At 51.1% G+C, this 13,209-nt stretch overlaps 1 protein-coding gene across 16 annotated transcripts in view; it reads left to right on the top strand.

Moving 5' to 3' along the window:
* ZBTB40 (zinc finger and BTB domain containing 40) overlaps positions 1 to 12,688 on the top strand; it is a 75,345-nt gene extending 62,657 nt beyond the window's left edge. For 8 of the 16 annotated variants that reach the window (XM_072750889.1, XM_026012415.2, XM_072750890.1 and 5 more), the window contains 6 exons: positions 527 to 691; positions 3,375 to 3,589; positions 4,689 to 4,851; positions 5,571 to 5,657; positions 6,780 to 6,961; positions 8,723 to 12,688. In XM_072750889.1, coding sequence (XP_072606990.1) covers positions 527 to 691; positions 3,375 to 3,589; positions 4,689 to 4,851; positions 5,571 to 5,657; positions 6,780 to 6,961; positions 8,723 to 8,917 — 1,007 coding nt within the window. In that variant the 3' untranslated portion in view covers positions 8,918 to 12,688. Of the gene's footprint in view, positions 1 to 526; positions 692 to 3,374; positions 3,590 to 4,688; positions 4,852 to 5,570; positions 5,658 to 6,779; positions 7,007 to 8,722 lie in introns of all 16 variants that reach the window. The other 8 variants (XM_026012414.2, XM_026012413.2, XM_072750883.1 and 5 more) reach the window with 1 other exon arrangement.
* Positions 12,689 to 13,209: the final 521 nt, after the last annotated feature.

The following is a 13,209-nucleotide window of genomic DNA, read 5'->3' as shown; positions in this document are numbered from 1 at the left end:
CCCAATAGTCTTTGGTGGTCTGGTCATTGTATTCTCATTATGTGCATGAGAGAATAGAGAAGCCAAATGATTTATAATAACTTCATAGCAAGTCAGCAGGGGAAGGCTTCCCTTTTCTGAATCCCCGTCTGTCACCTCTGTGTGCAGTCACGATTCTGCACAGCGTATGTGGCAAGGGATCCAGACCTGGGAATTTCTGGGCATGAGGATATATCTGTTTCCTGGGAGTGGAATGAGCTCTTCCATACTTGGGGTGGCCTGGTTAACAGATGGGTAGTCTTGTGTGTGAGAACTCTGTCCTTATTCCTCAGGGGAGGGAGCCCACACTGTGTGATCAGCTGTGTGTGAGGTGCCATCTGATAGGAGGGCCCAGACCTCTCACCCAGTGTGTTACAAATTGCTTGTGGTTTTAACGCCATCTCCCAAATAATATTCTCCAATATGTGCCTTATAGTGTGATCTTGTGTTTAGGAATGCCATATATGTTGGCACTGTTTCTAATAAGGAGACTCGTGTGTGCTTCCAGGAAAGATGTACGCCTGCCAGTATTGTGATGCTGTGTTCGCCCAGTCCATTGAGCTTTCCCGCCACGTGAGGACCCACACTGGGGACAAGCCATATGTCTGCAGGGACTGTGGCAAGGGCTTCCGGCAGGCCAATGGCCTGTCCATCCACCTGCACACGTTTCACAGTACGTACTGAGATTGTGGCTGTCAGGTACTCTGCGCCAGGCCCAGCTCTGGGAAAGCGTGTAATGATCATGACAGAAGTTGTCACTCCACCAGAGCCAGGCCCCAGTTGGTGCCTTCCCCTCCTCTGTTCACCTACAACACCGAGTCCCTCGTTCCTATTTCACCATGTCATTGTGTAATGTCCAGGCTGTTTCCTTATCTCCTTTTTAGCCCACCTGGCACTGCTTGGCTGACAGAGGCAAAGTATGCTTGAAGGAGCGTCTCAGTAACAGGCCACAGAGCATCAGCATATTCCCATTAGTCCACGGAGCTGCTCTTCCCATGCCCCCACCTTCCCCACTCATCTGTATCCTCCCCGCCTTCCCCATAGGAGCAGCTGGATGCTGTCTGCGTTCATGTGTACCATCGTGAGTGGTCTCTGCTCGCACTCCCCTGAAATCCTTCTGCCCAGCGTTCTCTCCCTAGGGCCCCTGTAGCCACGCAGTGGGGTCTGCCCCCACCTTTCTCTCCTTCTACCAGAACTGATGTAGACAAAACACACTTCTGTTCGACACACACATAGGAGGGAGAAGAAAACTGTGCATCCTCATTCCAGCTTTGGGAAATGGCCCGCATGGCATCTGGTGGCCGCATCCCATCTTCCCCAGCAGCCTTTTTACAGCGGGAGTGTGAGCAGCACGGTGCCCAGGAGGTTAGGAACTTAGGCTCCAAAATCACATGGGCCTGGGCTTGAAACTCACCCCTGCCATTTACTTCCTTGAGACCTTAAACAGATTTCTTTACCTTTCCAAACCTCCGATACCCCTTCTGCAAAGAGAAAAAGTGATAATACTGCCACCTTGGATTGCTGTGAGTATTAGTAAGGTATCTCACACACAGAAAATGCTCAATAAGTGCCACCCTCTTAGGTGCCATGTGTCACCATCAAAGCCTGTCCTTTCTGACACGCCATGCCCTCTGCATATCCTTCTCTCTTCCTTCCTTCTCCACCCCTGTTTCCCACACACCAGTTTCTAGCTGTTGGCAAATACGGGACCTCACAAACATGGGCTTTGTGTCAACACATTCAAATATATTATCAGCCAGCCAGCAAAGAATGTTGTCAGGGCTCCTATGTGCCAAGCATGGGCCTGGTAACTGGGTGAGGTATATGCAGTTTCCCCCAGAGTGCCCAGGTCCCCGTATCCAGCTGCAGTAGACTTCCAGATGAGTGAGATCTGGCTTGGCTCCAGTGCCAGAATTTCGATGTCCTTTCAACCTTTTTATTTTATTTTTTTTTTAAGATTTTATTTCTTCACGAACGACACAGAGAAAGAGCGAGCGAGAGGGAGGCAGAGACACAGGCAGAGGGAGAAGGAGGCAGAGACACAGGCAGAGGGAGAAGCAAGCTCCGTGCAGGGAGTCTGACATGGTACTCGATCCTGGGTCTCCAGGATCAGGCCCTGGGCTGAAGGTGGTGCTAAACCGCTGAGCCACCTCGGCTGCCCTTTCAACCTTTTTAAATGACATTCTGCTCTAGTCTCCTTTTTCCTGATAGCATTACATGGGAGTGAGGGAAGGACAGCACGAATCAATTGTCAGGACAAGGGGAGCCCAAAGACTTCCATGTCTCAGGAAATGTCACTGGCAGCAGGCCAGTGTCCAGGCCCCTCTCCTGGATCCCTCCTTGCCTGTGTCGCAGGCCCTTGTCCTAGCATATGGAGAACTGTTTCAAAGTGCCTTTGGAGACAGTATAAACTGAGATTTCAAGAGCTCATGTCCATGGGGACACTGGTTAATGACACCGAGTGCTGTCGTGTGTCCAGATTCCTAAATTAATTGGACTCAGGGCACACATAAGATTGGCTTGTGGGCAAAGGATTTTATTATTAAAACATTCTGCTTTCTGTTGCTTTAAAAAAAAATAAACTGAAGTCTCTTGCCATAGGGACAATGAATGCATCCTTCATCAGTGCTAGTTCTTGTTTTTGAGGCCTCACTGAAGACTTGGCATGTCCAGTTAAGCAGGCAGCTCAGAGCATAGCCTTGGGAGTGAGAGCTGGGACTGTCCCCCGGTTCACCCAGTGCCCCACTTGTGTCACTGGACACTCTCTAAGGCTTGCTTTTCTTAATCTCTAAAATAGTATGAGAATAGATCCCACTCACAGGGTTACTGGAAGGATAAAGTGAGTTCATATTTGTAAGGCACTTTAAACATGCCTGTCATATAGCACTCATTAAACATTGAAAATGTTTTTATTGTTGAATCTGAGGTGAGGAGCAAGGAAGCATTCTTCCTGTCAGTCATATGCTGACAACAAAGGCAGTAGTGATGCTCTGGGGAGTATGTTGGAAATCTCTGCAGAAAATGAGAAAATGCAGAAATGCCCAGTGCAAGGAGGGGAGGAGCACAGGCAATACTCCCTGCAAAGTAGTTAAATGGAATTGAACTTGTGGGATGTAAGGTGAGGAATGAGAATGAACCACTTGATACCCCGGGGGTGGTTAGTACAGAAGCCTCAGAGGAATCCTACCTCCTGGGACGAGGTGGTACTTGGGGGTGGTACTTGGAGTCTGTGGCCGTGCCTGACCTCTGAACAGGGCCCTGCACCTGGAGCTGCGCACAGCAGCCACATCTCACTGACTCCTGCCTGTGGTATTTATCTCCCTCCCTCTCTCTCTCACGGATGCCCGTGAAACCAGACATAGAAGATCCGTACGACTGCAAGAAATGCAGGATGAGCTTCCCCACTCTGCAGGACCATCGCAAACACATCCATGAGGTGCACTCCAAGGAGTACCACCCCTGCCCCACATGCGGGAAGATCTTCAGTGCCCCTTCCATGCTGGAGCGGCACATGGTGACCCATGTCGGAGGCAAGCCCTTCAGCTGCGGGATCTGCAACAAGGCCTACCAGGTGACCGCAGACTTCCAGGAGTGCTTCCCCTCATCCCCAGCCTGCCCTCCCTCACATCTGCCAAGAGTCCCAGACATGACGATGTGGCTGCTGTTTGCGAAGGATGCAGCTTGTAATTACTCAGATTCTCTAAGGTGATCTGGTCAGAGTCATGCAATTGGGCACTTTAATTGGAACTGGGAATTCTATACCTCTTCTCTTGGATTTCAGCCCTGTCATGAACTGAATGCTGCTTTTCCCCTTGGATACTCACACTCTGTGGATCCTCTTGACCCCTTGTGTCAAGGGATGTGAGAGCGACACTGGGCTGTGGAGTTGCCTTATTTAGCACTGGATTGTTGTTTTTAAACTCCTAGGGAAGGGGTCTGCTTTTTTACCATAGGATTTGTTATGTAATTAAAGGGAAACCCCATATGGAACTAAAAAGAAGCCACGTATGAAGAACTCAGCTCTAAAACTAGAGAGAAAAAAATGGTTCTTGTGACATCTATAAGATATTGGTATATAGACAAAAGCACAGCAACTAATTTCAGCTCAACAGAAATGGAGAGCTAACTTTGTGCCGTGCCTGGTGCTGTGACGTCAGGTTTACAGAGCCGTGTATGGCCTGGGCTTCATCTCTAGGGAGTGTCCCATGGCTGCTCTACCTCGGAAGGAGGAGTGGTTGCTGATGGAGCAGGGACACCACAGGCTCCTGTTTCAGCAGGGTTCTCTGCTGCTTTCCTGGGCCTCTGGGAGATCGTGAGAGATATAGCTCAGACACTCCAATTAGAAGGCCAGGGTTTGAATCCTGGCCCTGCTGTTTACTAATCATTGACACAGTCATTTAACCTGAGTGTGCCTCAGCTTCCACCTCTGACACCTCCCTCCTAAGCTTCTAGGGAGGGTTTTGAGAGTTTCTGAAGGACCAGGCTGGGCCCTGCCCTATAGCAGTCTCTCAGCAAACACACAGGTACCTTATTCCCACTAGCACTAGCCTTACGTCTTATGTGAGCACTCAGATTCTAGATCCATAAGCTCATTAGTCTCACGAGGGCCTTGTGACCTCCTCAGCTTGCTGGAACCTTCTAAGACTTAACATTTGCCATATTCCTTGCAGCAATTGTCTGGTTTGTGGTACCACAATCGGACCCACCACCCTGATGTATTTGCTGCTCAGAACCATCGATCTTCCAAATTCTCATCACTTCAGTGCAGCTCCTGTGACAAAACCTTTTCCAACACCATTGAACACAAGAGGCACATCAAGGCAGAGCATACAGGTGAAGTTTGGGTGCTTATACACAGGGAATGTGAGCTGATGAGTGTGAGAGGCTTGATGACAGCATCCTGGGCTCCATCCAAAAATCCCAACTTCCAGTGCTTCAGTGTGGTGTGTCATGGCAATTGCCTTTATTCTGTCCCAGCCCACCTGAGGGAGGCTGTGCTGGCCCATCAGTAACAGTAAACAGCAGCTTAAGTGGCAGTGGTTCTCAAACCTAGAGGCCTAGGGCATCGTAAGTTCCTACCAGCCAGCCCCTGAGGGACGTTGGTACATTGCAATGCCTGGGAAGAGTGGTAAGTATGGTGGTAGGCTCCTGTGGAAATCCTGACTCCCGCGCTGATTAGTTGCATGACCTTGGCAAGTGACCTCTCTTTCCTGAGCCAGTTTCCTTCTCTTCAGAAAGTCCGTTAATACCTACCTTGCAGGCCAGTCTGGGGATAATCACCACAGTCATGAAGCATCTCCTGTGTGCAAGGCACATGCTAAGCACTGGTGGGCGCGTTCTCATTCCATTCTCATAGCAGCCCTACTTCCATCCAGGCAGCCTGGCGCAGGTCTGGTGCTCTTTACACTAGCCTGTGCTACCTCACAGCTGTGGTACCTCCTGACACTTGGTAGACACTTGCTAAGTGTTAGCCTTCGCCCCCATCCCCAGCCCTGTTCCCTTCGGCCATCCTCTTATTTGTTCCCACCACTTCTTCTTTGTGTGCTTTGCAGAGATGAGATTCCATGAATGTGACCAGTGTAAGGAGCTCTTCCCAACACCAGCTTTGCTGCAGGTTCACATCAAGTGCCAGCACTCAGGTCAGTGCCCCTTCCAAGATGGTTCTGGGCTGGGCTGCGCAGGTGCATCTCACCTTCACCTTTCACAGCTGTGCAGTTCAGGCCAAGTAACTGAACTAACTTGTGCCTCAGTTTCCTCATCTATAAAACGGGGACAGTTAGAGTGCTTCTTTCCTTATAGAGTAACTACGAATTGAATGTTAGAACGCAGAAAGCACATAAGGCCTGGCACCAGAGAGCATCCCTCTAGTGGTACCTGTGATTATCGTTGTTGCTGCCATATCCCATCAAGTCTAAAATCCTAGTCTTTAATGAACCATTGAGAAAGAAAAACTGCTGCCAATTAAACTGTATTTCATCGTCACTTAGAATTCACAGGTAATTCTAAGTGCTGTTCTGGACTGAATTTGACAGACTGTACTTACTCTTGCACATGTACATCAGAGGGAAAATACGAGAAATGAATCATCCAGCTTCTCAGAGTAGCTTTCACTTCTACCTGTCCAGGTGCATGTCATTGCACATGGTGTGTGCTCTACCGTCAGCAGCATTGGTGATGGGACACAGGCAGGCCGTCAGTTTGGGTCCCTCAAGCATTATGTGAAACCAGTTTACTCTTGCTGCTCTGGGGATGTAGCTGAACATCCATCCCTTACCTCATCCTCCTAAACCACTGGTTCCTGGGAGTTAAAAACATGCACCACTCCCATCTCGGGGATGTTCTTCGAAGCCATGGACACACACTCTGCAGGTCCTGGTGCTGTCACTTTTGATGTCCGTGTGTGCGCGTGGTCATTGGTGATTTTACACTGATGCCACTGAGGCCGTCAGTGATGTTAGCGTGTGCCTCTGGGACTTGATAAGGTTCTCAGCATCCTGACTTGCAGTTGCATGATGGATGGCCTTCAGCCGAGGCAGAGTTAGCCTGGAGCTAATGCTGAGGAAGCCGCATCTGTGGAGCCCCTCACTTGCTGGGGACCTGCACCTGTATTTGTAATATTGCCTTATTTTTCCTAAAGAGGATTCCCCCCAAATTGTACACGCTTCAGGTCCCACAGCAGCTGAAGCCACCTCTGCACCTCGGTCCTGGTCACTTCCTCTCTCCTGTCCCACAGCCCATCCTTTCTGTCCTGCCTCTTCCAGGCTCACAGCCGTTCCGGTGCTTATATTGTGCGGCCACCTTCCGCTTCCCGGGAGCACTGCAGCACCACGTCACCACGGAGCACTTCAAGCAATCAGAGAACACCTTCCCCTGTGAGCTCTGTGGGGAGCTCTTCACCTCCCAGGCCCAGCTTGATGCTCACTTGGAATCTGAACACCCAAAGGTGACAGGCACTGAACCCCAAGCAGCAGCCTCACAGGTGGTACAGGTGATTGTGGGGCCATCAGATATGAGGGTTTCTCTAGAGGCAGCTCTGTCACACCAGCCAGCCTTTCTCTCTGGGGCTCCTGGAGAATCCTATAGGTAATAACGTGCATGACCAAGAGGGCCTTGTAGAAGAGTCTCTCTGGACTTCTTACCAAATGGAACAGAACATTCTAGTCTCCTGGGGAGCACATGCAAATGGTCCCTGGGTAGAGGGAGCCTGGAATGAGAATTTCCAAAAACAGAACAACCTTGGTTTCTCCTCATTCACACACTCCTCCACCTTCTGCAAAACACTGTGGGTTGTGGCAGGAGCTGCAGGAAATCTCAGAGAAGGGGATTGCTCCTCTGATGCTGAAACACCTTGCTAGTTTCTCTAGGCTGGGCACAGGACACTAGGTATGTCAGGACCCCTCACCTTTACCTGGAAGGAAAGCTCATCTTTTCCTATCTTTTGCAGAGAGAGGGTGGGCAGAAAAGGAAAAGAAACTTCAGTTCTATGGATTGTCTCTGGGTGGACTGGAGCAGCATTGTTAACTGGACCATCCCACTGTCCAGCCCCACAGCAGAGTCCTTGATGGACCATGTTCTCACGGGCCTCTGCGCGAACAGAGAGCAAGTCAGGTGGGCAGGCTGCAGTGAAATTCCTGCTGCCATGTCACCTAGAATGGCTCTACTTTGATCTTTTTATATATATTAGGATTCTTGGTCAGATGTCCTTTGAGGAAAAAAAAAAAACTTCCATTGCTGAAGAAAAGAAAAAACCAGTTTTTTCTTTTCTTCAGTTATCCTAGATGATTTTTGATTAAACATAATCAGGCTTCTCACCCCCGCAGTACAGACGGGCGTCTGAGCTCTGCTTCCCCACTTCCGCCCACTCAGGCCTAGCACTCCACTCCCTACTCCTAGCTAGTTCTCAAGGGCCAGGGTGGCCGTGCCCTCGGTGGGTTCTCTGGTTTGAAAATATCGGGGCGGGGGGCACCAGGCAGTTCTGAGCCCCCACAGGTCACAAGTATCAGCTTGGAGGTTGGGGCGGGAACTGAGTGTGCTTTACCACAGACTGGTTCTCCCTGGGAAGGTCATCTTAAACAGGAGCCAACAGATTTGGAAGAGGTCTGTGTGGCCTTTGCGGGGGGCCTGCCAAGTGAGGGAGTTGATAGAAGTCCCATTTCCCCTACTCATTACCGCTCCGAAGCTCTGTAGCAGTGCAGCCTCCAAGGAAGGCTCTTCACCCGAGAGCCAGAAGGCCACTCTGTAGCAGTGCAGCCTCCAAGGAAGGCTCTTTCACCGAGAGCCAGAAGGCAAGCCAAGGCTTCTGATAAAGCTTTCCATTTCGGTGGTCAAGCATTCCTAACCACCTTCAGTAGCATTCCTTTCACATGGCGCTTACCTCCGCAGTGTGATCCTCCAGACAGGAAAACCCAGCGTAAGAAACTGAGCCGCTATTCACTGGTGTGTAATCATAGAGTCCGGGCACCCTGAGATAGCGTACTGAGCTAAATTATAGCAATTTAGCACAGAGTTATTTAAATTGTTTGCCTGCCTTCTCTTTTGCATCGCTGGTGTGTTAGACTTGCCTCTTCCCATTAGGTGCATGTAATTGCTCTCCTCAGGTGAAAACATAAATATCATCATTACAGCATGAGACAAAAACCATGTAAATTCTGGGGAGCTCCCTGTGGACACTGCCCAGAGCAGCCTCACGGTCTTTCCCTTTCAGGTGATCCAGACCCCAGAGCCAGCGGCCCCGACAGAGCAGGTGATCACTTTGGAGGAGACCCAACTTGCTGGGTCACAGGTGTTTGTGACATTGCCAGATTCGCAGACATCTCAGACCAGCTCTGAGCTTGTGGCTGTGACCGTGGAGGATTTGCTAGATGGTACTGTGACCCTGATCTGTGGCGAGGCCAAGTGAGTGGCTCCTCGTCCTGGGGAGGGCCTGCATTTGCAGCAGAGAGAAGGTTCCACAGCTTGCCATATGCCCTCCATCCCTGGCTGTCCTGAGTACTGAGCATCTCCGCTTCCACCAACCAGAACACTCACTTTGCTCTCACAGAACCAACAGCGTTGGAGTCATTGGCACCGACGCCACTGCCCACCACAGGGGCCAGGCCTACTGCTGTGGCCTCTGTGACGAGCAGTGGGGTAGGAGCTGGTGGCCAGGGCTCCAGGGAGGTCCTTTGGTTGGCAGCCTTCACTGTACAGAGTGGCAGGTAGATGTGGGGCTGTGGCCCATGGACTGGGCCTGCCAATGCTGCCGGTGCCTCCTGGCCATTTAGAAATGAGAGAGAAGCACCAACACACCATCCAGAGACACACACCACCACCACCACCCCCCAGGCTGGAGCACACTTGGCTCCTTCCTCACACTATCATCCTCCCATCCGCTTGGGTGGCCCAGCCCTCTCCTGATGGCAGGAGGACAGGGAGCAGCATGTTAACACAGGCAGGCCTCTCCACGCCGAGTCCCACCTCATCAGTACAGTTGGCCCTCCCCCAAGCAAGCCTTGCAAGGTTTTTGCGGGACGAGGTCAGCTACAAAGACAGTCCCTGCCTTTCCAGGATCTTCTCCACAGTGTCCAGTACCTGAGGGCTGTCCCCGCAGCTTTCTCATGTTCTCCTTATCCCCCTGTTCCCTGTCAAAGTTGAGAATGTCTTTGTGGCCTGGAAGCCTTGCCCCCTCGCTCTGGAGCCTGTGGCATGGCTAGTGAACCAGCGCTGGGTGCCGTGGCACCCTGGCTCTTCCTCCTGCCACATGTTCCCTGCCTTGTGAGTGGCCTGCTGTCCGACTCTTCCAGGCAACTGCTATTACTGCAGGGTAGTGATCCTTTGGAGTCTGAATTTCACGAAGCTTTTTTATTTTTGGTTCCTAAAATATAATCTGATAATTAATGGTTTGTGGAATCCATTATGAAGTGCAATTAGATGGATGTAAATTCCTGCCGTTTGGAGGGAATGACTAGCATTTATCTTCCTTTCCTCAATGCCAGAAGGTCGAAGTCTGCTAGTGTAGTGTTTACACACCAGGCAGGGCTGCCTGCCACCTCATACGGCCTCACCCCCTGCAGAGGTAGTGCGGAATTTCATCACTCAGCCTCAAGCTACAGGTCGGCAGAGGACAAGCCCACACCTTCTTTCTAAGCACATTTCATGTCACTGGGTACAAGCAGGGGCAAGAGGTCAATTTGGGACACAGTCGGGACTTTGCCTCCACACACTGCTGGAGGGACAGAAGGCAGAGTCCCGCTACTGACCGGCGTGTCTGCTGTGGCCATCTGGCTTTGCGCGGGCAACAAGTTCCAGCACGGGCCTGAACACTCTAGGCAGCTAACTCCTCCCGCCTCCAGTTGTGTCCTCATTTTGATATGCAAGTCACTTGAGCTTGTCAGCTCAGGGATCTTCCCGTTCTGGAGTAAATGAAGTTTGCAAAGGCAAGTCCTCAAAAACCAAAACCTGACCAGAAGATGGTGCTCAAACCTTTAAGACGTGGCCTCCACATGAAGCCCTCACTGCGCCTGCCATGGCCGCTATCCTTCAGGTTGTTCAGTGCTGTGAGCTGTCAGACCAGGAGAACTCTTGATCTGCAGGTGGCCCATGGCACTGAATCCTTGGCACCAGAGAAAACCCTCTGAAAGGGAACAGAGTGGCCCAGGCTTGCAGGGCCTCGAGGCCCAGCCCAGCAGTCAAGGATACTGCTCCACGCTGGTGGTTGGCGACTACGGCACCATCAAAATTTCTTCTAGCCAAAAGACAAATAAAAACTTAATTGCTAGGACCCGTAGGGGAAAGTGACTTTTCTTCTTAAAAAGTTTTCTGATGAAAGAAAGCCGTTAAGTTTTTAAACCGAGTTTCGGATCCTTGACAGTACCAAGAACTCCCTCCTTGGGTTTCCAGCGGAGCCCCAGATTGGGGCAGGGCAGGCATTTCCTTAGAATTGCGGCCTGGGACCCGCAGCTCACCGCACTGGGAGCAGAACGAGAGGTCGGACCTGCCGCTAGAAGCAGCCCACCGGGCAGGAGGCACAGGTTCTGTGCTGCCTGCAGTCCGGAATGAGGAAAGGTGCATTCTGAATTTTGTCTCTGCTCACAGTGGACCTCTGCAATGTGCTCACTGGCACTGATCTTACAGTGTCCCTCCCCAGAGGTGCCCGAGTGTGGCTTTTATTGTAGGAAGATGTGTTCTAGCTCTACTTGGCTGTTTTGTTCTTTCTCTCCACTGCTGCCCAAGAGACCTGATTGCCACAGAAGACGTTGATGTAGTCCCCATCACTTGCTTTCTTACAGCAGAGCTGTCTTCCTCGTTGCCATGGTGCATCCTGGTGGCCTCCAGGCTGAACCCCAGGGGCATTCGTGGTGGTGTGGAGGAGCCCGTGGTCTTCTTGGGACTCCTGCCTGCGTATGTTCATTGGGACCCCAGACTTTCTCTGCTTCCAGAGCTCATGAAGCAGCTGGTGAGGAGGGAAAGGCTGCTTCGAAGCTGGAGTCTCATTTTGTGGGAATAATAGGGATCATTTAATAGAGCAGGATTTGCCATCCCAGGTAAGTGGCAAATAGGAGATTGAAGAGCAAGAGTTGCCAGAGGAAGACGGGACCATCCCAAGTGGGTGAGCAGCCCCAGGGCCGCAGGGGCAAATCTCTTTCCTTGTCTGTGTGATAAAGCCTGTCTCTGTCTCAGAAGCTTTATGTTTAGAAAACCTTGAGCCCACCAAGTAGCAAGGACTGTGCTGTGACTCCTGGATTCCCCTGGTGACCAAGGCTTCTCTGCGGAAGCGCTCTGACTCTCCCCTCTTACCAACCACTGGCATTGGCCTTGTCCCTCAGGAAAGAGTTCTGATGGTTGGGTGCTGAGGGACAAAATGGGGTCCCCGTCTGACGGGGTGAAGGAGGGGAAGGTCCCTTTCTCTGCTCATGATTTAAATAAGTCAGGTCTACTCCCAGAAACAAGGAGAGGAGGAGATATGAGCCCTAAGAGTTTGTCACCGCAGGTGATGTCACGGTCACGTAGGCTGATGACATATTAATGAAATGGGAGGGCTGTGCCTTTAAATCTCACGTGCCTGAGATCTATGAATTGCCTAAGGGTTGGAAGTAACTGCTAACCTCACATAGAATGGTTCTAGGGGACAAGCTGTGTTTGTATGAAATTGGGGCTAGAAGGCAGGACAGCGATGAGGAAATGGCTGGGATGCTTTGATTATTTCTCCCAAAGGAAGAGTAGCAGCCTCAGCCCTGCTCCACTTGATCCAGTGTATCCCAGGGACCCTTGGGAGGTAGGGAAAAAATGGGAGTAAGATTTGGGGTTGAAGCGGGTATCGGAGGCAAGCTGATGATTGTTGTGTTGCCATGGAAAACCTTGGGGCTGGCAGGACTTGGGCCAAAAGCTCAAAGCACAGCCAGAGCTCAGCAGCTTCCTGCATGTACAGCTGTGCCTATAAGGACTAGAGAAGCACGAGGGAAGCTGCCTGTGCTCTGGGATCACGCTGTTGAGAAAAATTACCCCCTGGGCTAATTCACGTTGTGTCCAAATCATGGAAATGTTCATCATTTCTCTTCCCAAGGCCAGCCACACCTCCCACCACAGTCGGGACAACCAGCCAGCACCTGATGCTGTATAAATTAGATTACAAACCATTATTTTCATTTAACTTGCACTATTCTATATAAATAAAATATGTACTTTGAAAAAATTGTGCTGCATGAGTTTCAAATGGACTGTGATGAGACCTGTTTTCTCTTTGGTTCTGGCCGTCACGTGGGCACAGGCTTGACAGGCCTGGATTCCTAGGGGCTCTTGGACCTTCAGGCCACGCTAACACGGCTGGGGGCGGTGCCATCCTGTCCCGGGGAGGCCCTTCCCTCAGCCCTCTTTCCCAGGGAGTGAGTGTGGTGCGGGGTCTCAGGGGCGGGCATGGACGTGCAGCCTGAGTGTATATATCCGTGCTGTGCCACTTGCTGACTGTGTGACCTTGGACACGCCGTCTCAGCCCCCTCCTCCCAGCTCCCGTCTTTAATGGGGGACAGTGCCGCACAGAACTGTATGGGGAATCCCAAGGCTGGCTTTAATGAACTTAGTGTTGAGATTGTAATTGGTAGCTAAGTCCTTCACGTGGCGGTCAGCCATTCGCCAGAATTGCTGGCACTGAGGTGGATGTCCTTTCATGCACCTTCACATTTCTCTTCTCTTTTCTCTCTCTTTCTCTTTCTCTTT

The sequence above is a fragment of the Vulpes vulpes genome, chromosome 2 (assembly GCF_048418805.1).
Source record: "Vulpes vulpes isolate BD-2025 chromosome 2, VulVul3, whole genome shotgun sequence".
Classification (NCBI taxonomy): domain Eukaryota; kingdom Metazoa; phylum Chordata; class Mammalia; order Carnivora; family Canidae; genus Vulpes; species Vulpes vulpes.
This window is presented reverse-complemented; position numbering and strand designations above follow the sequence as displayed.